At 39.2% G+C, this 27,952-nt stretch overlaps 1 protein-coding gene across 1 annotated transcript in view; it reads right to left on the bottom strand.

Annotated features, from left to right (window-relative positions):
• Window positions 1–27,952, bottom strand: part of STIM2 (stromal interaction molecule 2) — a 70,467-nt gene that overhangs the window by 20,005 nt on the left and 22,510 nt on the right. The window contains exon 2 of the mRNA XM_074147102.1: window positions 10,112–10,242. Coding sequence (XP_074003203.1) covers window positions 10,112–10,242 — 131 coding nt within the window. The remainder of the gene's footprint in view (window positions 1–10,111; window positions 10,243–27,952) is intronic.

The following is a 27,952-nucleotide window of genomic DNA, read 5'->3' as shown; positions in this document are numbered from 1 at the left end:
GCACTCTAAGGTACTGTAAGAGAGCATTTTGATTTTAAAAATGGGACACACGTAGGTTACCTTGGCACTCAGATAAGCAGCACAAACAGCAGCTTATGGAAAACCTGCAGCATTTGATGTCGTTCTGCTATGGAGCCCGCAGAGGGAGCAAGAGTTAAGCTGTGAATTCACGTTCTCCACGCAGCGCTGGAACACAACCGGGCACGCTAACGAGTTGAGGGGAAAAATATGAAAAGCCCCATTTCAAATTTCATCACAAATACAGGAAACAAATCCAAGTGGGAAGGACAAGATTTCCTGGGAGAAGAGGACGCTGATCCGGTTTACGCTGAGAGACTGTTCAGGGTTTTTGACCAAGTCCCTTTTTCAAAAGGAACTGCCAACAAACTTGGAAGCAGTTTGCTTTTAGTAATTTAGTAATCAGTACGCAGTTACTTCTCAAAATGAGACATTATGCATTTATGAGAATTTCTTCAAGAAAAAAGCCCCTTCTGTTCAACCCACCCATATTGCTCCCGGATCCTGTGAGAATTACCAGGGTGAGTTCCTCAGCGAGGTTCTCTGACACCGGATGGTCACAACAGTAAAGTTATAGCTCGAAAGGGGCCATCACATCTCAAAGAATGAGGACGTTTACTAATGAAGAGATATATGACATCAAAACACCTTTTTTTGTTTAAAATATCTTTGTTTCAAAACTGGCCCCATATAGAGGTTCTCCTTTAAGAAAGGGAATTGTGTCCTGAATTGAAGAAAGTCATAAAAACCAAACAACTCTGGTAAAAAGAGGATATTTCTGTTCCTTGTCAGGGCTGCTGATCTCTCTTCTGTTGCCCTGGCCATTAAGTATACAAAGAAAAGGTTAGAAAAATAACTCTAAATAGGGAGGTTAAAAGAATAAGCCCTAACAAAAAAATATCTAAGGATTATCTTAGCCAACATAATTACTCCAGAGAGAGAAAGTTGTTTAAGACTACAAAGTTGAGACCAAGAAAGCAGCAGATAAGTTACGTAAAAACTGCGTGAAACAAAAAAATCGTTCGTCAAAGTAGTTACTTCAAAAATAAGTAGAGAGTAAAAAAAAAACACCACGCCTAGACTCAAAACTGGAGGTTTGATCCCAAAAGTACCATAACAACTGTGCCTCTACAAAGATTCCCATCCCAAAGCCCAAGGGTCAGCAGTGTAATAGATGGAGAGGAAACTTTCTCCTCTCTAGAAGGGACAGGACTTGGGGAGCCCTGGAAAAGTTACAAAGTCAGGTTTGCCGCAACCTTCCTTTCTCTAAAGAAAGCTTTTAGTACTATAACATTCATCAAAATCCAGTCAACTCGCAACAAAAACTGAGCTGAAGCAAGAACCACCAAAAAAAAAAAAATCTGACCCTTCCAAAAGAGGAAAGAAGAGGCACCAAAATGCAATACCCGTTGGACATGGAGAGAGCACTTACAAATTAAAGCCACATGTAACAATACAAAAATATGTTAAAATACATTAAAATATGGAAGCTGGAAGTTGCAAGCGACACTTGCTCCTTGAGGAGTAGATGAACAATCGCATCCTTTTGCAAACGCCAGCGGAAAAGTAAAACTAAGCACAGTCAGTAACTGCAGAAGGAAGTACTCATATGGCGTGTTTATGTTTTGTTCTGGGTGAAGACTCAAGTTTATGACTTCCAGTTTCACCAACTTAAAATAGACCCTCTAACTGACAAGTTTACTTTAAGAGCAATTAGCAACATCTCCTGGCTAAGTACTACTGTCTTCCTTGAGCATCTCTTCCTTAAACAGTGTTCCTTCCTTCAGTTTTAATCCTTCAAAAGAAAACCTGCCAAAGTTACAGCTTTAGTTTTCCTTTAATTCCACCTTTAGATACAGCTGGTCACAGCCTTTTGGGACGTTCTCTACCATCTCCTTGTTGCAGTGTCCCACTTACAGACTAAGTTATGACGGCAAGCGTGCTTTTAAAAGGCAACATGCTGGGATTCACAACTGTCTACTCTATAGAAACGGCTTCTAAACATGTTACACAGTAGAAGAAGAAAATCTATTTAAGCATAATAGAAGCATTACTAGAAAAATGTGGGGCGTAGCCGTGAAAGTGTTACCAAGTAGTAATCTATAAATTCTATTGGAAAAAAAAAAAAGATTATTGCGGCTCAAAACAAAATCGCAGCTATTCTACAGCAAAGAAAACTTTGCAATCTCTTCAAAGTTAAGAGTTTCCAAGGGGACATTTCACTGCAGCAGGACTAAATGCCTGCAGGGCTCCATAAAGAGGTGCAGACAGCTACATATTAGCTTAAGTAGCTCCAGGCAGGCAAGGCATGAGGCAGGTCTGATCCAAATCACGTTGGAAGAGGTTTCTATGCAACCGTACCCACGATAACACCCGCTGCCTCCCCTGCACCGCTCCTGCGCACAGGCGCAGCCGTAGATTAACACGGCCATAATTATGTTTTCTGACAAGACCTGGCTCCTACCTACCCCGCTCCAAAAAAAAAAAAAATCAGACGGTGCAGACACGCTCGGAGTCGCTTACAAAAACTTCAGGGGGGTAAAAAGACACTCCGCCTGGGGACAAACAGATTGTTAGTCAAAGGATAAAATTCAAATTTTCTATGAACAGATCTACGACACGCTAAGGGAATCAAAGCAACTCAATAGCTTTGGGGGAAGAGGTTTGTACGCTGGTCAGGAAGCTCAAAATATGGGTTGGAAAGATCAATGTTCTTGCACAGTCAGATGTAAAATACGCTCAGAAGCCATCCCAGTGTCGTGAAGAAGAGCTATAGTGTTCTCAGTTTCTGAGCCACTGCAGCAGGTATTTCACAGAATCACATGGGGTTGGAAGGGACCTCTAGAGATCATCTAGTCCAACCCCTCTGCCAGAGCAGGTCCACCCAGAGCAGGTGGCACAGGAACGTGTCCAGGCGGGTTTGGAATGTCTCCAGAGATGGAGACTCCACCACCTCTCTGGGCAGCCTGTTCCAGGGCTCTGCCACCCTCAAAGGAAAGAAGTTCCTCCTCATGTTGAGATGGAACTTCCTAAGTTCAAGTTTGTGCCCGTTACCTCTTGTCCTGTCACTGGGCACCACTGAAAAAAGACTGGCCCCATCCCCCTGACACCCATCCTTTAAGGATTTATGGGCATTGATCAGATCCCCCCTCAGCCTTCTGTTCTCCAGACTAAAAAGACCCAAGTCCCTCAGCCTTTCATCATAAGAGAGATGCTCCAGGCCCCTAATCATCTTTGTAGCCCTCTGCTGTACCCTCTCCAGCAGTTCCCTGTTACTCTTGAACTGGGGAGCCCAGCACTCCAAATGGGGCCTCACCAGGGCAGAGTAGAGGGGGAGGATAACCTCTCTTGACCTGCTGGCTGTTCTCTTCCTGATGCACCCCAGGATGCCATTGGCCTTCTTAGCCAAAAGGGCACATTGTCAGCTCATGGTCATCCTATTGTCCACCAGGACTCCAAGGTCTTTCTCCTCAGGTGCTCTCCAGCAAGTCATCCCCCAACCTCTACTGGTGCATGGGGTTATTTCTCCTCAGGTGCAGCACCCTGCACTTGCCTTTATTGAAGTTCATCAGGTTCCTCTCTGCCCCTCTCTTCCCTACCACACAGAATTTTTGCCTAAGCAGCTGACACTGAAGTTTAAACTAGTTTACAGAAATACAAACACCGGTTTAAGGACCTTTATTATACAAATGATAAGGAACACATCAGAATACTAAGGGAACTTTAAAGGGCATTTAACGTCTTGCTGAGTGTATATTTGCAAGCAACAAAATGAAGCAAGAGCTTGGCCTACAGCAGACCCTCTCCCAGCTGGAGTTACAACACCTGGGGTGGGCTTCTGAAGTTTAACGAGGTCTCCAGATGCACTAAACGAAGGGAGATCAAGGTTTTGAACTGTCATCAATTATTGTTTAACATCTGTTCCATACATTGCTGTACTTCCCTCCCTCCCCCAAAATCTTCTCCCTCCAAGATGCAACAATTTGCTTTTGTTCAACAATACAGAAGGGCTTTTCACTTAGAGTCATCCCAAGTTTAATCTTAAATTCTGAAAGTGTTTTTTCACCTCGCACTTGATGCTCCTAATATCCAAAATACACACACTTAAAAAGGGAGCACCACACTGCCCTGGCAACTCTTTCTTTAGCATTTCCCATCACAGAATTTCTTCCAGTTTTGCCAATTTCTTTGCCAATTTTCTCCAATTTTTCCAAATTTTTAAAGTAGTGTTTAGTACTCACTACTGTCCAGAACAAATTACAGAAATGAATAGGTCTCTGGTCCTAGTAAATCATGTTTCATTCTTTTTTTTTTAATCTCTTAAGGAATTAAAGAACAAAGATATCCACACTTATTTCACCAACTCATCTTCAAACAAATTGAACGGGCAGCTCTATTTCAGCAGTAATTCAGAAAACAATTTCATGTTGGAAAGTTACATGTTAAATTTTATCTAGATTCTCCTAAGACAGTAATATAATGCATAATATTTTAATTTAGCATGCTTGTAAAATAAATTGTGATGTATAGATGCATATACCATCTTAATTGCTAGAAGAAAGGAAGCATAAACCACCAAGAATATGACTAGCAAATTAATTACATCATAAAAAATAAGTAATATGTACATGAACTGGTTCTCCTTTATCATAAAACCTTTAATCACAAGTGACACATACTGAACTCAAACTCACCCCGGTTCTATAAATTATTTATTAACAGAGTTGTTTACACTGGAGCTCTGTATCTTCTCCTTTTTTATTTCCTTCTGGAGTTTCCCTTTGGCTATTTTTTCTTTATTTAGACTCCGCCTCTTCATCTCCTCTCAAAAAAAACACAGCATAATCTCCCAAAACATTATGTTTGTTCCACCCCTCTTGGATTATTTGCATCTTGGATGCAAATATGACCTTTAAGCCCTCAAAGAACAGCTTCACAGAGCCCATCCCTTCCAAAATAGTCACTTCAAAGGGCTGTCAAATACTCTGCCCCGTCAAACTTATTATAGCCAGAGCGCCCTATTACTATTGCTATTCCTGATCCTCCTCCCTGTTTTAGGCCAATAAAGCTGGATTCTTTTTTATTCTTGCCTCCAGACAACATTTTAAGTCAGGCGCTTCTGTGTATCACCCCTGAGGTTCCAACTTCTTTGACCGTACTATTAAAAGCCATTTTCTGATCATTTCCTGCTTTCAATACTGAAGTCTCTTCCTCTCTTCACAGTGTTTTTTGTCTTTCTCTTTTTTCGGTGTGTTCTTGTGTGGGGTTTGTTAGGGCGGGGGGGTTTGTTAAGTAATTACGCAAGCGCACTCATAAAAAAAAAAAAAAACCAACCCTCCAGCAAAATATCAAGATATGAAGGGATCTATCCAAAGATCCCACGCAAAGCTGAGAATTTGTGCCATTAGCTTTGTGCGACATGAGAGACACGGTAAGATACTAACATTGCAAAAAACCAGCAACTTATTCTATTTCTACAGAGAGATTCCTTGAGGAAGTGACTTGATGTAGGATCTACATATAGAGGTTCTCCGGAAACAGGAAAAACCTATGTAAATAGCGAGCATATGATAAGTCTGTCTTTCTGCTTGTGTGTCTTCATCGTTAAAACAAATCATGGACGCGTGGTGCGACAGATGCTTCCTGAGGCAGAAAAACCTCCCACAACACATGACTAAAACCTCCATCAGCAATACATCCTCCCTTTCGCTTACCCTTTCACAGCCTACCTCTTGAAACCAGCTTAACCAATTGCAATCTTCTGTATGTTAGCAATACATTAGCAATAGCAGGAGCTAGATTTGATAGAGAAACTCATATTAGACTTGCCTAAGAGTAAGTACAGACTTTTTCCACATTTTTCCTTTTTTCTCTTCTCTGCTGTACCATATCCTCTGGTTTCACACTGCGATAGCCTATTTTATGGGAATTAGTTACCACACAGTAAAGCATCCTCTAAAGTTCGACAAAAATTTAGTATCCAAACCATTTTAAGTTATGTTTCTTGAAGTACATAATTCTATATTAAAAATCAGGGCAAGTATTAGAAACTTATGTGAATCCTGAGCTAAAAAAAATTCAACCACATGAGCAGCTATGACAAAAGCTCTTATTTCCAAGTATTATATGATAACTAGAAAAGCATATTCTAATGAATTTAAAAATTCACATTTTTTCATCTTTATAAATCTCAAATTATATCGTTTAGTCTAACCTGGGTAAAAAACCAAAGAATAAGAAAAAAAAAAAATCTAACCAGTCCCTGCTCAAACTAGAGCCCCTCTCTCTTCCTTAGAAGACTTCAACAAATCCCACATGTGTTTCAATGACTAATAAATCCTGTGCTAAAAATTTAGATCAAGTTTCCCCACATCTATTTCATCAAGGTCAAATACACGCTTCTTTCCACTACACACCAAAGCAGATCCAAAAAGCTTCCAAGTATCAGATAATTTTTGAGGAAATAACGTTTCTTATAAACTTTGAAAATTTCCTTATATCCTAGAGAAATTCTCTCTCTGCAGAATGATTTTATGCGAGACTGCATTTTACAAAGGGAAAACAAACTACAACATAAAACAGGGTGTGAGGAACATTAGGAAAAATAACGTCGTACAGATGAAGTGTCTGGAATCACTGTTGGGAGTTGTCAACTGGATTAGCAAATTAAAATAGTTCAAATAAATAGTTCAACATCTTTAGCTCTTGTTACCTTCCCCTCTCAAAATAACTTATTTACAAGAACTTCCTTCCTTGGTGTAAATATATACTTGTAATTCGTAACGTTGTTTTAGTGCTGGTAAAAGAGCAGAAGGTTATTGTACTTTGTCACATTTTTCCTGCCAAATAAAAAGCCAATGAGTATCTAATCAAAGTACTCAATATACTGCTCAACCAGGAATCCTGCAAGCAAAAACCATGCGGCATGGAACAGGAAATCCACTACCCTGCTGTTAAGTAAAATCCCTGTATTTCATGCATTTCATGTGAGCTTTACTTCTAATAAACTTTTTTTCTTTAATTATCACTCCTCATTCTTAATCAAAACTAGCAGCATTACCCACAGTGACAGAAAAAAAAACACCCTGGTTTTGAAATGGTGCATATTAGGACATATTTAATATACATTCAGACCTACTGTAATCAGGCAACTACATAACTGTACTGTTAAAATGTCAGATCTTTTAAGATTATGGTAAAGATCCAGTAAGAGTGCTACAACAAGAACGTACAGCTTACAAGTTGAATTTGCAACTAAATTGCATTTCTCATTAATTTCATATTTGCTTTTAATGTCTTAGAAGAAAGCATTCTATGCAAATACATATTCATCACTGCTTTGCATGGAAACTATATGTATGAAAAAGCTAATTTAGAGGGTTTCTTTGTTAAATATTTCTTCAATAATTAAAAAAGAGCTTGCAGAAAAAAGGGCTACATTTCAGTGATCTTATTTCATGCACAGTCAGTAGTCTGAATATATAGTTTCACTCATCACTCATTACTCCAGCTGTAAGAGCACCCATCATGAACTGTTCTAATTTCAGTCATTTTAACAGGTTTTAAGAGTAGCTTCTGTAGCTTCTGTTGCTTCCCTGGAGGGGTTCAAGACTAGGTTGGACGGGGCTTTGAGCAACCTGGTCTAGTGGGAGGTGTCCCTGCCCATGGCAGGGGGGCTGGAACTCAATGATCTTTAAGGTCCCTTCCAAACCAAACCATTCTATGATTCTGTGTTTTATCTTGACATTCCTCTGGAACAGGAAGAAACTTAAGGTCAGGTATAAAAGACCATCCACTGGAAACCAGGACAGATCTTTTGAATATCAATAAAAAGTTTCCCATGTATCAACATTTCAGTATTTTCTTTTCACTTTCTTAACTTTCATGTATAACAAATGCAGCACAAGTCAGGAGAATCACACGATGCTGAGAAGCTCTTCAGGAAGCTTATGCTCTATTACTGATAGAATCATAGAATCATCTAGGTTGGAAGGGACCTTCAAGATCATCTTGTCCAACCATCAACCTAACTCTGACAAAAAAAACATCACTAAATCATGTCCCCCAGCACCATGTCAACCCGTCTTTTGAATACCTCCAGGGATGGTGCCTCAACCACTTCCCTGGGCAGCCCATTCCAAGGCTTAAGAACCCTTTCAGTGTAAACATTTTTCCTAATATCCAATCTGACCTCCCCTCGTGCAACTTGAGGCCATTTCCTCTTGTCCCATCGCCTTTAACTTGGAAGAAGAGACTGACCCCCCCCCTCTCTACACCCTCCTTTCAGGGAGTTGTAGAGAGCAATAAGGTCCCCCCTCAGCCTCCTTTTCTCCAGGCTAAACACCCCCAGCTCCCTCAGCCTCTCCTCATAAGACTTGTGCTCCAGACCCCTCACCAGCTTTCATTGCCCTTCTCTGGACCCGCTCCAGCCCCTCAATGTCTTTTTTGTGGTGGGGGGCCCAAAACTGGACCCAGCACTCAAGGTGGGGCCTCACCAGTGCCGAGTACAGGGGGACGATCACCTCCCGAGTCCTACTCACCACGCTGTTCCTGATACAGTCCAGGATGCTGATTATGAGATACTGTTGGCTTTCTTGGCCACCTGGGCACGCTGCTGGCTCATGTTCAGCTGGCTGTCGACCAACACCCCCATGTCCTTTACTGCCAGGCAGCTCTCCAGCCACTCTGACCCAAGCCTGTAGTGCTGCATGGGGTTGTTGTGACCCAAGACATTCCGGTTTGCAGAGCCGATTGTCCCTGTCCCAAACATTCACGACAATAACCAAACATTCTGCACTAACAGAGCTGGACTATTTCCAGTGCCTGAACTACCTCACCATGACACTCCCTAAGGTACAGAGCAGATTTTTTTTTTCCTCCAAAGTCAAAAAGTACATTATTTTATTCTGGATTACTCTCTCCATTGTACTGTGTTCCTTCAGAAAATTTGTATCGACCAAGCATCACTCACTATTGAGGGTGCCTGTACGTGGTCACACAGAAAAATAAGGAGCATCACATTAAATTTGACAATGATAATTCGTACCTTAACTCATTCAAGGAGAACATTTTTCACCAAGATGTTAACAAAAAAAGAGAAATCAGGGCTAGATTCTTCTCCCACTCACCTCCAGTGAGAATAGGCTTCAGAACCACATGGCACTACCCTCATTTTTAAGGGCCAAGAGATGAGGGGACATCGTCACTCCCCTTGTTTTCTCAAGCCCGTACCTGACCACTGCCAGAGAGCAGAAGCAAGAACAACAAAACTACATGGGTATTTCCATCCCTACCCAGCAATTTTGAGAATCCTGGTGGTAAAGCTGAGTAAGTGTGAGGGCAAGTCCTTTGCCAGGACCACCAGGAGCCCGCCTACCAAAGTAATTCAAGCACAATCACAAAAAAAACCCTGAGGCAGGTCTGAAATATCAGGACAGGCTGCCCAGGGAAGCGGTGGAGTCACCATTCCTGGAGGTTTTTAAAAGACTGGTAGACGTGGTGCTGAGCAACATGGTTTAGTGGTGGTTTTGGCAGTGTTAGGTTGATGGTCGGACTTGATGATCTGAAAGGTCTCTTCCAACCTAGACGATTCTATGAACTACTACTGCTTACTACCTGCCTGCAAAATGTAAACAAAAGCACCTAAGAAAGCTTTCGTGACTGCTGCCTGTAACAGGGATTGTTTTGCACCACGACGTGCCTGGAACAGATCTAATGTAAACGGGAAAGCCCAGAGATATCTTCAAGCAAGAAAACCTTAGAGAAAAGAAACAAAAATACCAGGTGGCAGATCAGGTCAACTCTTAGTCACCTCATTGCTAAACCAACACCATTTGTCTACCTTTTACACTAATTACAAAAATAACAGCTTTTATACATAGTCATATAAAACTTTCTTTAGGCTAAAACAATGGACAACAATATTCCATTTCAGACAACTCTAGAAGTTAGACTTCCCTTCCACTTTTGGTCGAATTAAGAAAAACGGCGACGACTACTCAAGTGTTGGAACATAAAGAGCAGCTATATAAAACAGGCAGGGAAAAAAAAGACAGACCTTACGTATGCACAAGTCAAGGCTTTTTAGTCCTACCTCATCACTTTCATCTACTTCAATCCCACCATCTTTGTCATCATCCATTTGCTTATGGATCATGCGGAGAGCTTCTAGGCTGAATCGGTCCTCCTCAGTAAAGCACGGTGGGCTGAGGGAACTGCAGGGATCTAAAGTGGAGGGGGAAAAAAACCAAAATAAAAATATTAGCTACTGTCACTCTAGAGTACAAAGGTCTCAAGCAAGAAAGGGCTTACATTTCTGTATGTGTACATGTATAACCTAGTGGCTCTGTCATTGAAGTACATGTCAAATTTGGCTGTAATATAGCAATTCTTACCAAAAAACGTGAAGGGAGTGGGGGGAATCAACTCTATTTTTTTTTATCCAGGAAGGAAGCCCAAAGAATAGGCTGGAATAGTTTGACTCTTGACTCTGTTTTTCCACACCCCTGTAACTGCTGTCTCCACCTCTTCTTCTGTCTCTCATCCACCCTGAGTAATACATCACTGCAATAGCAAATATATAATATAATAGCAAATAGCATTTTCCAATCTCCTTTCCGAAAGCCTGGGCTAAACACAGAGCAGTGAAGGAAGAGAAAAAGAATTGTCACGTCCTGCAGTCACAGCTTCATAAACAGATAACGAAGGGACGGCGACCACGCTGCAGATCAAATTCAAGGTAGATAGTACCACTGAATGCAAAATATTCAAGGAGGACCGCAAGAGAAAAAAGCAAAAAAGCACAGCACAAAAAGTTCAACTGATAATAATATGTGGTATCTTGGACCTTTATGGCCTGATCAAAACCAGCAGTCACCACGGAGCAGTCAAAAATAGTACATTTTCATTTGCTTTCATTAGCAAAGGCTCACGATTTGTGCGCATCTGATGGCTCTGCTTTCACCAAGTCAGATGGTTCTATCTCTGTCCCTTCCCTTCTACAAGGTACATGCCAAACGCTCCAAAATCCTCCAATGCCTGATGATCAACCATCATTAAAGACTGGTCTTTCACAGACCTTGGCATTAACTAATTGCTAGCTATTTCATTAATTCTGATGTACCCAACACCATCAAAGAACAGAAGGTGGAGAAGGATAAAGGAATCCTTTTTTTTTTTTTAAATTTCAGCTTTAATTAGATAGTGAATTCCCACTGTAATAGCCATTATAAAATGCACTCACTAGTCCCATAAGCTGGTACTCTCCGCTTTACTCCTATGCTGCCTCAATTTGCATTTGCCTTGATGTGACTAATTTTTGCTTCTTCTGGTCTATCGAAGGATTAAGCTTTCATGTTACTACAGAATTTATTACAAGCTAATTTGTACAAGTAATGAAAAGGAAGCACATAGAGAAACAGATAGGATCAAGACTTTGCACAGGAAAATAGATTTATCGTGTTAGTATTTCCATTCCAATAAATTTAAAAATAATAAAAAATAATGGATGCTGATAAGACTCAGGTTGCATAAGGCAACAAAGCAGAAGTACAAAGGTAGCAACCATGGCATAGCTAGAACCTCAGACACATATTAACAGGACTGATGCCTACAACTACACATAAGTAAATGCATTCTTACTTTATACACCAATTTAATTATACAGAATTTAACAGATACTTGTTATCTGTGCCCGTATATCAATTAAAACAAAACCCCAAAAAATGCAAACAAGCAAACAAACAAAACACCCCACTAAAAAAAAAAATCACCACAAAAAGCCCGAACACTGACACTGCTCCAGAACAGAGAGGTGCTGGTTTTACAACTACTTCATATAAATCAGAAATACATATTACTAAACGTTAAACCAGACCAGCCACAAAAAGTTTTCAGCTTTGGGATGCAACTAGTATTCCTTGAAAAAAAGTGAAACTTAGTAAATTTTCTATATTTAAAAAAAAAAAAAAAAATCTGTAAATCCATCTTTGTTTCATTAGAAAGGTTCGATTTGCACAATACACAGACTTTAGATTTTTGCTTTGCACTGAAAAAAATTACCATTATTGGGGGGTTTGAAGCCTTACCCCTGCAATACAGAGTGCTTGGTGTAGAAAGACTCCCCTTGCAATAGTAATGAAGCTCCTCAAAGTTCTGCTAATAATTAATTTCCAATAGCCATGAACAAAGAATATGATGCTACTTAAATACAACCACGTATCAGAAGAACCATCTTTGTACTGCGAGATTAGATCTATACTGTGTTTTAAATTAGAAGAAAATGTAATTGTCTGAAAAGGTCCCTCAAACACACTCAATATGTTTAATTTATAATTAGTTCTATTCTTACATGGAAGAAAACGTGAGATAAATACTTTTCACAGTTTGCAAGCACCCACTCAAATGTTTCTCTATTTTTTTCAGCTGAAAGCCCAGCTTTTAAAAGGAAAAAAAAAAAAATTAAAAAAAAAAGTTTTCTCAGAGTACATTTTCTCAAAACTGAGGGTGATCAGTTTCTTAATCAGAGTACTTATTTATCTTAAATATGCCTGGTTTTGGTTAGTTAAGCCTGAAGGCACTTTAAAGAGCTATGGCTCTTCTTGAGAGGAGTAAACAGGCTGCTTGTGCTTCAAAATGTCCCGTGCTGGCTCCAGGAACACTTGATCTCTCTCTTAAGAGCCGATAAGAGTTCCAATTGCTCCTTCTGGGACTGAGAAACACGGAGCAGGACCACATCTCGACGGTAATAAAAATTAACCCACTCTAAAAGGAATCCAGATTTACCTTTTTTACTGGATTTACATATGGTAAAATTAAACATTCCCAGACTGACAACACTTGTCATCTCCCTCTTCAGAGAACAATCTCAAAACTAAAACAAATGACAAAGCCACAACCTAAAGAATAAGCGAAAAGCATTTCACCTATGAAGCCCTATCAAGTCCAAAAAACAGCTGATGGAAATTTAATCATCTGCAGCTCTGCAGAAGATTCTAAAAAGGCAGTATTTTTGCCTCAGTTGCACGGCAGAAACAATTCAAATTAATACTAGATGAAGTACGGTTAGAAACTTCTCAAACATCCAGTTTATTAAGATAAAAGAGGAAAAGTCTCAGGATAAAACAAGCATCATAAATACAGGCTTGGCGCCCCGTAACAAATTATAACACTAGTTGATAGTTTATTTTTCACTTTCAATCCATCCTATTGAAGGCGTTCTGGGATTCCAAACCTTCTGTTGTACTTTAAGGACAAACTGAATTTCCTATCCAGACCGATTTCTCTGTCCTCGTCTGTTGTGTTGTTCTAAGGACACTTAATCCAAAATCATCATCGACGCAGGAAAGAGCACAGAGAGACGGGAGTTCACTCAGCAAGTGAACCCGGTAACTTAGAATTCGACCCTTCCTTTAACAAACAGCGCAGAAGAATTAGCAAACAAAAGAGATAGAGTTTAGATGAGGTGGAGAAGAGGGACACAAGCACACCATATGTCACTCCAGGCAGGAGTTTATTTTACAGCCCGGTTTTTAACGCTGGGCAGAAGGGAGGAAGTTTCAGAACTTTGAGGTCACGTTAAGGAGGGAATTGGTGAGTGAATAATTAAATGTCAAATTTACGGCTCAAACTTGGCAGAGGTTTTTGAAGCAAACCTTCCTCCTGCCTCGAGTAGCTCAGCGACTGCCCTCCAAACTCCCAGACAAGAGGAGGAACTGGTCTTCTCGAGCCCAGGGAGCACAAACCAGTCTCACAGGAGACAGTTTAATCCTGAACCGAGCACAGAGTTATTCAGCCGGGTACCCAGGAAACTTTATATTTACAGATACGGGCAAAATAACACTTCGCACTTTTTTTTTTTCCCCCTTCCTTTTCTTTTTCCTTTTCTCTTTTTTAATAAGGCTAAAATAAGGCGAGACTACAAGAAAAGCTTCAATTAGAAATTCCCCTAAACTTCAGAATCCAGGCTTTTTCATCCCGTTTCCTGAAGCCAACAGGAGCTAAACTTACAAAGTGACACTGTCAACACAAGCCAGTGAGGAAAATTAATTACACCCATATCTTCAAGGGTTCGTGTCAGCAAAGCCCTTGAAATTTATTTTAGGAATACACCATTAGAAGTGGTTCCAAAGCAAGAAGGGTACGTGCACCTCGCAGTCTTTCGTCTGTCCTGCGTTTTCTTTTCCCTAAAATGTTGTGAAACATAAAAACTATGACTGTGACAGAGGGATCCCAGCCCTTAGTCTTTTCGACGCCTCCCAGAGCATTTTAAAAATGCAGGGATACACAAAAACTATACGATTTTCAGAGGTACCTGGAACCGGATACACACCGCTGAATTTTAAATTTAAATTACTTCAAAATTTCCCCATTAGTTCTCTTGGAGCAACTCAGCGGTTGGGAGCTATTTGGAGAGATTGGCTACTACACAACAATTTTGGCCTGTGAGGATGACGTTCAGCTTTCACCGAGAAGGAAGAACACTGGTTTTTTTAACGCTAACATATGGCAGTCCTATGGATGCCCTCGGTGCCTCTGCAACTGCCTTCTCCTGATCATAGAATCATCCAGGTTGGAAGAGACCCTTGGGATCATCGAGTCCAACCATCTACCCTACACTACAAAGTTCTCCCCTACACCATATCCCCCAACACCACATCTAAACGGCTCTTAAACACATCCAGGGATGGTGACTCAACCACCTCCCTGGGCAGCCTGTTCCAATGCCCGACCACTCTTTCTGTGAAAAATTCTTTCCTAATGTTCAGTCTAAACCTACCCTGTTGGAGCTTGAAGCCATTCCCTCTCGTTCTGTCATTAGTTACCTGTGAGAAGAGACCAGCACCAACCTCTCTACAGTGTCCTTTCAAGTAGTTGTAGAGAGTGATGAGGGTTCCCCTCAGCCTCCTCTTCCTCATACTAAACAGTCCCAGCTCCTTCAACCGCTCTTCATAGGATTTATTCTCCAGGCCCTTCACCAGCTTCGTTGCCCTCCTCTGCACTCGCTCTAGCACCTTGATATCTCTCTTGGATTGAGGTGCCCAAAACTGGACACAATACTCCAGGTGTGGCCTCACCAGTGCTGAGTACAGGGGCACAATCACCTCCCTACTTCTGCTGGTCATGCTATTTCTAATACAAGCCAGGATGCCGTTGGCTTTCTTGGCCACCTGGGCACACTGCCAGCTCATATTCAGCCGCTTGTCAATTAGAACCCCCAGGTCTCTTTCTTCCAGGCAGCTTTCCAACCACACTTCCCCAAGCCTGTAGCGCTGCTTGGGGTTGTTGTGGCCCAAGTGCAGAACCTGGCACTTGCCCTTGTTGAAACTCATGCCATTGATTTTGGCCCAATGATCCAATCTGTCTAGGTCTCTCTGTAGAGCTTCCCTATCCTCCTGCGAATCAACACTCCTGCTTAGCTTGGTGTCATCTGCGAACTTGCTGATGATACACCCTATGTCCTTGTCAAAGGATGATGATTCCTGATGAATTCAGGAACGTACCACGTTCTGCTGGTTTCACGATTCCTAAGAAGCCATCTGGGATAAAGGGAAGCCTCGCAGAAAAGGCAAGCACTACACACAACTACCACCTTCCCAAGTACATACTCTTGGCTTAAAATAGCTCTGTTTTAGCAAGCCATGATGACAGAAGTAGGATTTCTTAGCTTTTTCCAGAGCCGAAGCAGGTGGCCACAATATCCCCCAACCCCCTGCCAAACGCATCTTCATCTAACTAGGATTTCTGTCTCCTTATGTTTCTTTAGGTGCTTTAGTTTAACACTCTGCTTTTAATATATTACAGTTTCTTCATCAACTCAACATGACTCTTTTCAAGGCAAAAAACACCTGTAAAAGAACAATGATTTTTAAAGGCCTGAGTACAAATCTAAGTGTCAGGTAGAGTAGGGATTATTGAAATTACTGAAAAGCGAGTGTTTTCAAGAATTTCACCAGATGTTCAAAACAGCTATTCGCAGTAAAGGCAACAAACATGTTGCTTTTATCTTTAATCCTTACATAAGGTGTCATTAAAAACTTCAAAAGCTTGAAGAGACAGCCTCAGAGTGAGCTTCATTTAATCTTTCAATTAAAAGCTCCCAAAGCAAATCACTCCTACTCTTAATAATTAAACTCCTCCATATGGCAAGTAGGCTGAGCAGGATATAACGGTTAACTTGACAATGTCATTTGTGACATTTATTTAAATGATTAGAGTGAAAAATAAAGTTCATCATTGCAGCACATCTTTCCACTAAAAACATTTTTTTTAAAAAAAAAAAAAAAAAGACAAAATTTTGACAAAAAGGGCAGAACACACTTATCTTCTAATCACAACACTGTTACTTACATGAGATCCCTGAAGAGGAAAATGCAGGGAAAGGGGAAGGGGTGCAACGGAAAAGGAGATTCAGGATATTGTTATCTCCAGAGAACTTCAAAATGTAAAGTTTCACAATAGGTTTTTCCCAATACTCCTAGAAAACTCAGGTAATTTCTGAAACTGAGTTTATAAACTCGTGCAATAACGGCAGATGAGACTCAGAGATGAAACTCTTGAGTGCAAGGTCTGGTATTTGAAGCACTTATTTCTGATTATATGTGTAATTCTTAGTGATTGGTAACAATTCAGTTACAAACAATTCTGTTTGCAGTTCAGCTTCATGAATGCTGCCATAATTCTTTTAAAATCCACTAAAAATCCTTTAGTAAATATAAAAAAAGGTGACATTTCAAACAACCTTACAATAAACCATTACCACTTCAATACGTGTACAAGTGATCTTCTCATGAGAGATCCAAGCCTGGTTTTATCACTATTGAGAAGTGTCCGTTTATTCTGCTATTCCAGGATCTTTTAATATATGCAAATCGATTATATTTTTTCCCCCCCGCATGGAAACTTGAAACTTGATGAGGCAAGCAAGGCTTTGATTTTTCCTTAAATCACCATTAGCTCATCTCTGCTTTCTCCACACCCACAAAAAAGCTGTCTAATTCTGAACTTAGATTTCTTTTTTTTTTTTATACGGAGAAAAAAAAAAAGTGAAGTCAGTTTGTTATTTAAAGCAGAAATTCAGTCAAATAATGCAATTACAAAAGCAAGCGTTAAGACGGGTTTTGATTAAAGCTTTTCTAATCTTTCCTAGATAAAAAGCTTCAAAAGAAACTGCAGAACAGCAGACACTGTTAACTGATCATCTGTTAAGACGTTCAAAACATCATACACTATCTTAGAAAACTATTTAAGAACTTCATAGCAATAAAAATGTTTACTCAAAGGAAAAGATATGACAGGAATTCTCTAGAGAATTCAATCTGATGTCAAATCTAATTTTGCTTTAATTTAACCGCATTAAAAGCGACTATCCCAAATCAGCAATGCTTATTTAAATAGGAAGCTGCAAAAAGGAGGTTGAATACGTTCATCATGTCAAGGATTACTCTGAGAAGACAAAATATCAGTACAAATGCTTCATTTAGAGTGTTAGGAAATTAATTATTAAATTACAACTCTGCTCTGTCTGACTAAACAAAAATCAAGAAGATGGATTCATGGCTTTTCCATCTCCTTCCCACACCCTCCCCGAGCAACGACACAGTTTGAAGGGAAAAGGAAGTTGGACAATTATTGTATACAATGGTCAAAGTAGACTGAACTCCTGCCAACCCTAACAAAGCAGGATGAGAGGAAACTGGGAGATCCATCTTACGCAAGCCATCAAAAAATCTCCGTTTTTTTCTCCTTCCAACCTTATTGTGCTTCAACGATACTTACTAAAGAAACCTACACTTCAGTTAAACCTAACGTTCAGTTAAAAAAAATAAGATGCCAGATGTCTGATACCTACTCTCAGCAATAGGAAAGTCTGTTTCACTTCACTTACATTTATTAGTACCACAAGACTAAGAGGAGAAATATTTAACACAGTTTAAAGTTAAATTTTCATCCACGTATCTTGATTTGGTAGTGAAGATTATTTAACGCACCTTTAAAAAAACGTATGATGTACTGTTTGAATGTTACAGTAATTATTAACATCTAAAATTAGAATAGCTCCAAGAATAAAACAAATTTACATAGGTTCAACGATGACCTAAATTCATAACTTCACCTGGAATAAAAACACACCCTTAACCCAGAGAAAATGAACAAAACCATTGGGATTTTTGCCTTATATTCAGAAGTTGCAACTATGAAAGTAACAGAACTGTGAATTTACTATTTGAGTTCATTTGTCAACAGAATGTTAATTAACCTGATGAAACAAACTACAGGTGTGTATTCATATATATTTGGTGATTATTAATGCATAAAACACATCTAAGCACATATAACAACACATATCTAAGCTTTTTCTGTATTTTAGGTCTGACCAGTTCTCCACTGTTGTTCTAACAGCTTTCTCCCTTTTCCAACAGGAGGAAGCTGGAGAAGATGCGGTACATCCCTCATCACATACTTTAATCTGCCCAAGAATTTGTCAGCTCTTAAAGAAGAGCAGTAACACAGCATTTAAGCCACTTTCTTAATTTGGTCAGGAAATCACAAAGGCAATTTGCAGGTGACCTTCAAACGCCTGGCAGTATGTCTGTGTGATTTCTGAAGCAGACTTCCTAAATTTCATCTTCTTGCTTCGAATTCCATCCTTGTTCACACCTCTGCTGTGCATTAATCTGGAAGCCTGATATTTAGTCTCCTGGTGAAAGCGTATAATCAATATTCAGCATCCCAATTTCTATCTGGATACAGCTCAAGAGCTCAGCGGAACACAAGCCACTATATTCCTTTCTGGAAGACAGTGATCTGCAGAATACAACCACCACGACAGTACGGTTGATAACTTACGAATTTACAAACTTTTCTTATGCTGAAAAGGTAGTTCACAACTTCTTAGAATGAAAAAAAAGAGGGGAGGTCACTTGAAAAGGATTTTATCACATTACCTCATTTTCAAAAAGTTCACTAAAAGGCACAAAAAGTTTTACAGATGTGTTTTTAAGATTAAAAAAGTATCTTTTAAGACCTAAATCCTTACGTTTTCAGACAAATAAAGTGAAACATGCTAAAATTATAAGTTAGGGGGTTGTATTGAAGTCATACTAACTATTTTCATACAAATCATATATATCTTTAAATATATACTTTTAATCACACCAGTTTTTCCTCCGATATATTTGCTTTCACATGTGATTCATAATCATATCTTATATCCATGAATCAGGCATGTAAGCATGACATTGCTGACATTACTGAATTACTTCAGTCTTCTACACCATCTGATCTAGTACGTATATTATTAACTGTTCTAACCAAGGAATCAAATTTAATCCTCTGTGAGCACCATCTGCATCGTCAGTTCCCTCAGAGTTCCTGTAACAACATGTTGTCAGGATGTATTTATACTTTAAGAGAGCATATCAGAATTATACAACTGAAACCTAAATTAAAAAGATATAACGTTGTACTTACAATAAAAGAAATATAGCATCAGGGCACTCTGTGGTTTTTTTTTTTAATATACCATCTGTTAAGATTCTAGCATTTGAGTATTACATTTGTCAGCCTATACAGTGTTTATGCTTTCAGAAATACAAAGGCGCTGAGTGCATAAGATTCATTTTATTTAATCAATAACACCATAACACAACACTTCCTTTTAGCACCATTCAACATATCAGTAATTTTAAGGATGTCTAAATATGTTTCTTTAAATAGCCTATTAGCTTATGTGAAGAGTGAGTAGCACAAATTGCTGGCTAGTTAAGGACTATCCCACTTCCAGAAGCTCACATGAACTGCTCTGCAGTCAGCGCTCACATCCAGCTCCAGACACCACAACTGGCAGTTTTGCTCCTCCTAATATGCTGCTAAATATTTTCCTCGTGATGAATTTCACCAAGTGATAAACCGGGCTGACAAATCTACCGACGGTGTGTCTCAGTTCACCTTGGCTGATTTGATGCAAATAAGATCTAAAAATCCCTTTTTAAAAAAAAATAATAATTTTCAGAAATAGAAAAAATATATTGTCAGGTTTTATTATCAATTTTATTATCAATTTTATTATCAATTTTATTATCAATTTTATTATCAATTTTATTATCAATTTTATTATCAATTTTATTGATAAAAAACATAGCATTGCTCAAGCAACACAGTGATATTCACAGTTATCAGGATGTTAGAACAAACCATAGTTGTACATATCTTAGATACATCTTGACCGATAGTGTTTTAATAAATGTATTTCCGAGTCCATAAAACCAGCAGCAAATGGTGTCGTTTTCCAACACACATTCCTTAGTTGTTGAGGTGGTCAATAAAATAGAAGACGGTTCTTACACAACGAGCACACATCCAACACTCACACGCTCAGGCACTGGAATCACGCCGAGTAAAAAAGGGGAAAACTCAGTCCAATCACACAATAACTCCAAAACATACAGTAAGTCATATAATATTAGAGAGAATTAGCTCATTTAGCTTTTTTAATAGAATCAAATTCATACTACAAACACACGGCTCGGCCCATCAAAAAGAGTTAGATCCAATTTGCATACAAGTTTAAAGTAGTGATACTGCGTCTCTAGACAAATCTTGAGAAGTCACATTAAAAAAAAAAAAAACAAACCACCCAGTAAGGTTCCCAAATACTCTATGTTCTCCTGAACACCACACACTCCCAAATACTACTTGTGCAGCTTCAAATCCCCTCAGTTGCTCCCTGACAGCATGAGCATATCCAGGATGCAAGGGAGAGCCAAGGCAGTAATTTCACATATGCTCAAAAGCAGAATAAGCCAAAAACTAACACTAAAAGGATTCCCAACTGTTCGTGTTCTGCGCGTTGGTTCCTGTCCCTGTCCCATCCCCTTCCTCCTACCAACATCAGCACATTTGTGCCACCCCGCTGAAGGAAGGAGCGGGAATCGGTTCTCTATATGGACTTTAGCGCCAGTGGTGCTGCCATGCCCTGCGTTACAACCGAATCGAGGCAGCATCACTGGAGGTGAGCAATAAACTGAAAAAAAAAAATAAAAATGGAATTAATGGACTGGACCAACATCTACGCAACTTGAACGGAAAACTCCAGCTCCGTTTTTTAGGTCCGTGCCTTCTGTACTAGGAGGCACAGGACAAGGTCATGTCCTAGATGACCTGTTGCAATTAATAACCATTAAGTGGAAAAATTATATGCATTATATACTGACTCATGGCTGGACTTTAAATACAACATTGAACTCTTGAATCTATTTGAATTTTTTCAAGTAAATGTTACGGTCTGTAAGACTTTTGTAACACTCTAGTAGGAGTTAAGAGTAATAGCAAACACAAATAAAACACTCCGCAAGATTTAACAAAACGGTTTCCAACAACACTGCCAGGACGCTCAGAATTTGTCCCTTTCTCCAAGGCTCTCCCCACGAGTCCAGAGAAGTCACAAGCTCCAGACGTAGCCTACTTTGGCTGCGGTCAGTCCACATCATACATGGTAGATCTTCAGAGACACCTTATCTCTACAAACTTACACCAGAAAGCTCAAGGTATTGTCCCAAATATTGCTATAAATTATGTAGCCCCTTCATTTAAGCTCCAATTTTTTTTGAACCTAGAACCCAGGACACGCCGTAAGAATTTAATATGTAAAGCTATAGAAAAACACAACGTAATAGGATTCGTCCCAAAGCTGACAAACTCTGACACTTGGCTACGTAAAGCCAAGTGAGCTTGTGTTTGCGTTTTTCCTGTTTTATTTGAGGGCTTTTTCTTTTTTTTTTTTTTTTTATTTTTAAATTATTATTGGCAGAACAAGAAAGTTTTCTGAAGAGAAGAAACAGCCAGGAAGATACTTAGGGAAAGAACAAGAAAGCATAAACTAATACTGTGACAATTGAGGTTACAACCAACTACAAAAGAATATGTATGTTTCTGACATGTATTGGGAAAAATCAAGCTGAAATGAAGGGCATTAAAGTTTTTTCCAGGTGATGACTACTTTTACTTATGAAAGTCGTTACAGGTACTTTATGACCTATATACATATAGCTTATTTAAACATAGAATTTCAGAGCATTTTAGAGAGTCTTACATGAGACTTTAAAAACTAATATTGATTTGTATTTATCAGATTTGAAAAATAATATCCTAGGGGTTTTTTTAAACTCTTCTGGAAATATCAACACGTACAGGTAGACCATCATTTTCGATTATCAAAAAGGAAATAACTTTCAAAAGTTAAAAATGCCACCTGCTTGTCATTAAGCCTGAGCAGAAGTAAACCACAATCATGAAAGAATAATTCTACTTCAATACGTTCAATGAGATCACATTTCCAAAAACCCCAGGAACTGAATTTCACATAAGACCTTCTGTTTCCAACAGAAATATTTGACAAATAGAACAAACAGAAAAAACCACTTCTACTAAAGATTGTTTTCAAATATGTTGGGGTTTCTGTCTTGTTTTGTTAGGTGTCCTGTTGCTTGTCTGCGGATTTGTGGACTCCGTAGACAATAAAACACATTTGAAGTTCTTTGTTCACATCTCAAAGAGAAGCATGTGTTGTAATGCCATTCCACCTTGGAGTTTCACTTCGGCTTAATCAAATACAAGGAAAGTACGTTCTACAGAAGAATGTTCTACATTTTTCTCTGGAGAAGAGAAGACTGGGAGGGGATATGATCAATGCCTATAAATACTTAAAGGGTGGGTGTCAGGAGGATGGGGCCAGTCTTTTTTCAGTGGTGCCCAGTGACAGGACAAGAGGGAACAGGCACAAACTTGAACATAAGAGGTCCCATCTAAATATGAGGAGGAACTTCTTTCCTGTGAGGGTGGCAGAGCCCTGGAACAGGCTGCCCAGAGAGGTGGTGGAGTCTCCATCTCTGGAGACATTCCAAACCCACCTGGACACGTTCCTGTGCAACCTGCTCTGGGTGGACCTGCTCTGGCAGGGGGGTTGGTTGGACAAGATGATCTCCAGATGAAAGCTCAGTACGTTCCCCATATTCTCAGCAAAGAGATATCTTGCAGAATTACTTTCTCACTTGCTTTACCTACGGTAACATCACAAACTGCCTGTACCACAGAGACTACACTACTGACCTACTACCCTGACAATCATCAAGTTCTCAATTTTTTCCTTTCCTTTAAAATTTAATTTTGCTACCTAGAATCTTAGGATTTAAAGAAGAAAGCATCAAGGCATTAAAAATAAGTAGACTTCCATCCAGGCATATCAGAAATTCCATTTGAAAAATCTCTTTTAAACAATTCTATAAATTTACTTCTCTGGGATCTACTAATTCCCTGCCTCATGCAAAATAATACGCACTCAATAAACAGTCTTGATAGATGTTTTGAGTGCTAAACCCTCCTTTTTCTCACTAGAGCAATAAGAAATTATTCTATTTTCTGCTCACATACCTTCTAAAACTCAAGTTGAATAAAAGAACCTTTCTATATGAGATTTCACCAGGTTTCTCTCCAAAGCCTACTTGTTATTATCCAGATGCAATGGTCTCACACGTGAATAAACTCCAGGCAGAAAAATTCTTCCAAAAAGTGCACAAAGTACTTAGATGGAAGTAAAACATTAAATATCTTCTATATACGTTCTTCAGACTTTTGCTTTCCAAGTCTTACGCTCGATGAACTTGCTCAACTTCATCAGAATTAAAAGAAAACAAAGCTCTAATCCCATATAATTTCAAGGAGAACATTGACTTTCACAACCATACAATGGTTCGGGTTGGAAGGGACCTTAAAGATCATCGAGTTCCAACCCCCCTGCCATGGGCAGGGACACCTCCCACCAGACCAGGTTGCTCAAAGCCCCATCCAGCCCGGCCTTGAACACCTCAGGGAAATGTTGAAGAGAGCTGGGCTTGTTTAGTCTTGTGAAGAGAAAGCTACAGTAATCTAGTAGCCTGCAACTACTTAACAGCAGATGGCAAACGCTCCTCAGTAAGGACACCATATAAAATGGGGCTACAGCCAAACTATGCACAGGGAGGGTCAGGTGAGACATCAGGAACCCCTTTTTTGCCAGGAGGGTATGGCAGCACTATGGCAAACTACTTAGAGGATGTGGAGTCTCCACCCTTAGAGGATTTCAGAAGTTGGCCAGAAACCGCTATAGATGACCTGTTCTTGCAACGGTGACAATTGTTGCTTAGAGCTCAAGTTTGACCTCCAGTGGTGCCTTTCAACCAACATCTCCATCACCTCTTTTGAAAGGCAAGATTCTAGAATAACAAAACTGAGGGCTCCAATTCACAAATAAAAAGGTAGTAATCACTCGTACTTACGAGATATTAATTGTATGCTCACCATATGCTCCTAGGATGCTCTTAGGGACCATGCTGTTGTGAAGAAGTTGCTGACCCAACCAAAAAAGTACAACTCAAAAGTATTAAGTAAATAGCTAGTGATAACAAACAGAAGAAAGAACAACACAAGCCTAAAGAAACTCTTGGAAAAACCTGATCAAATCCCAAATGAGGTCTCACCGCACCGACATTTGTGTGCAGGTTTTACTGCCTTTTAATGTGCATAGAGAATCACAGAATTGCCTACGCTGGAAGGGACCTTTTCATATTTTATCAGAGTTAGGCTGATGGTTGGAGTAGATGACCTGAAAGGTCCCTTCCAACCCAGGCAATTCTATGATTCTGAAAAACAATTAAGAGAACAGGGTATTAATAATTGGTACATCTGTAGAAGCCCAGAGCTTGACAAGAGGCTGATAAATTCTTTCCTCTGAAAGAGGAATTATCACAACTAGAATAGACATGTTCCTTCAAGAATGACTTTTTTTTAAAGCTTTGCATCTTATAGTTCCATTAAGAAATACTTTTAAATTAGGAGACATTTTATATGCACAGCCTTATGAAGGCAAAAAGGCTAAAATGCTACTTTACATAGCCGTGTCTAGCCCCAAATAAATGACAACCTGTACTTTTAAGCGAGGTATCTATTGCAAAAATCTACACCTTTGTGCCATGGCTACAGAAACATTCTGGCTCTATTAGTTTTCTAAAGCTCCAGTAAGATTCAGTGTTGTTTTGGTAAGAAGCTTCACCTTTCCTTTCAGCAATATAAAAATTTGAGACATTTAATATTCTCTAGGGGCAAATACCTTAAAAAAAAAAAAGTTTTAATGCTTTACTGACATCTACACAAGTTTAAAGCTATGGATTTTGAGAAGGGTTATCAATTTTCATATGGAGAAGGAAAAGAAGAAGAGAAAAGACAGGGCTGTTTCAAAATCCTTTCACTGCTTTTATAAGCAGAAAAAGTAATTCATGAAGAAGTGTTACATAAGTTACTGCACCACAACTGCAATCTTGATGAAAAATAAGATTCGAGACGCTGTTAGCTAAGTTGCAGTCAACAGCAGGGGGGAGGGAAGGAGAAGGGCGTGGAAATGGTAGAAAAGGGGATAAGATGCTAAACCGTCAATTTTACTGATCTACTTAGAGCAGTCCAGCAAAAGCACCTTACAAAAAAAAATATTCAATATATTCACAAAAAATAAGAATTTGTAACTTGAGACTTTACCCATATTTTGATTGGAAAGCTGTGGAAATTATTGCGTACATGAAACGCATTAAGACCAAGAAGCGAGCAAAATCAGATAAAATGAAGTGAAATTAAGGAGATCTGCAGAATTAACGCAACACCCTGAAAAGGTACCCAAAGCTATTCCAATGGAGTTCAGTTCTTACACTGAAAGAAGCTCTACCTCAGGAGGTAAAATTCTGAGCTCCCAGCTCATTTGCGTGTAACTACCCGTGGCAGCACCTCACAGAAGGTCCAAACCCTGAAGCAAATTCCGGTTTTAAACAGAACGCTCTAACGAGAATTCATTCCGGCCTTTTCTGAACAGCATCAGCTGCTCCATGTAACCGCACAAACTGAACCTGAACATTATTTATTGAACGCTTGGCTTTAATGCAATTAACTGAAATCTTTTCTCTTAACACTTGCCAGGAATAGCTTACCTAGTAAGCAGAGTAAAGCTACTAACATTTTTAAGTAAGAATACCTAATTGGTCTCAAGCAGCAAACTAACATGTAAAAATCAATGTATCAAACATTATTTAATTTTACAAAATTTACTGGTGTAAACAACTGGAAGTTTCATTGGGCTTTTTGGGTTTTATTTTACTCTACGAGTTTTGAGAATATAGAAGTCAGTAGGTAATGTAAATTACTGGCAGTGAAATTTAATCTCTGCATTGCATAAAAGATTCTTTGTTTTGTGTTTTTGGTTTTTTAGTGTTTTTTTTTAAGGGTAATTATTTGAACCCAAGTTTGAATAAACAAATTTAAACACTAGAGTTCTTTAAATTCCCTTGTTTCATATGAGATCACATGGACTATTGATTCACTGATCCCTCACAAAGGATTATCTGTTGTAGCAAAACCTGATTAATCTAACAGAATTCTTTGAGCTTGGCAATTAAAATAAATATTACACCACTGTGTTAAAGCCATAGACAAGATTGCAAGACTTCTAGACTAAAGCAAAAATTAAGGATTCCAAGTACAGAATGCCAAAAACATACAGAAACTGTCAAACAAAAAAACACCCAACTCTTTGATAACAGGAAAGGTGAGATCCAAGTACAATCTTTCAAATGATAACAGAATTCTGCAAAGAGCTGCAGAGAAGATTTTAAAAAAAAACAAAACAAAACAAAAACAACTAGATTATTAAAAATGCAATCCTTTTTTGCTACCAAAGCACTGCCTTGAAAAAGAATCATTCCTTTCGCCATCATGTCACTGCGCCTTTCCATGAGAGGTCAAACAAACAGAAGAAACTCCATAAATGCAGACCAGTGAGGGGACAACTGGAATACCCAGCTCCAGAACACACATTTTCAGACTTCTACTCTAAAAGCAAGTACCCCATTTATTCTAATTAAATCCTGCCCGCTCTCTGCAATATGCGACATGATATACGCGCTTGTGAGTTTTTTTAACTCCTTAAATGAAGACAAGCACACCCTTTCCTTACCTGAAAGGGCTTTCTACCTGCAGGCCAATTTGAAGTGACTCCAAAAAGAGGTAGCGAGAAGGTGAAGGCTGTCATAAAAGGAGATAAATATTTTATATGTCTAAGCTCTCACTTGCACTTTTCAAATTAGATTAGCATTTGTCAAATCGTGTATTTCTATGTATGCACAAAAAACAGTACATTCACGAGGGCAAGAGAGTGTGTACTAATTGCTAAATAAAAGCTAGCCAAAGTAACAAAAAGCAAAGAACTAGATAAAATTAAAATGAAGACAAGCAGGATTTTAGCTGCAGTTTTTCAGAGACATCTTGATACAAACGGCCTCTGAAGACTTAAGTTTTTCCTCACAATTCTTTTATTTTTAATCCCATGGGTATTGCTACACCATAAACTACATTAGGATATGCCAAGCTCATATACTGATAACCGAGCACGGGCCCATTGACCTACTTAAGAAAACCATCTGCAGTTGCCCAGTCAACCCCGCAAGGGGGAAAGAATTTGAGAACGGTATTCAACCTTGGCCAAATTAAGCCCAAGGCAATTTAAAGACAAACCTGGGCAACGGCTTCGTGTTACGCTTGCCTTCAAAAAAAAAAAAATAAAAAAAAATAAAAACAAAATGCCAGAGTCCAGAATTTGTTCAGCACCTTGGTCCAAACCTGACAGTGCCACCCCAGCTCTACCCGCGTGCTCTCCACCAGTTTGATTAATCGGTTTCTGTAGTCTAGAGAATCATCCGCCCACGTGAAGATGGGGCCGATAGAAGCCACACCTCAGAGAGGTTTCAAACAGCAACAAGGAAATCAGGCCAAACGTTCCGCCACCCCTGCTGCATCCGAGACTGCATACTGACTCAAAAACCCATCTCTTCTCGTTAGCATCTTCCCTTCTACGAGCAAAGCT

Source organism: Numenius arquata, chromosome 5 (genome assembly GCF_964106895.1).
Source record: "Numenius arquata chromosome 5, bNumArq3.hap1.1, whole genome shotgun sequence".
Classification (NCBI taxonomy): domain Eukaryota; kingdom Metazoa; phylum Chordata; class Aves; order Charadriiformes; family Scolopacidae; genus Numenius; species Numenius arquata.
The sequence above is the reverse complement of the archived record's forward strand: the minus strand, read 5'-3'. Positions and strand labels throughout refer to the sequence as shown.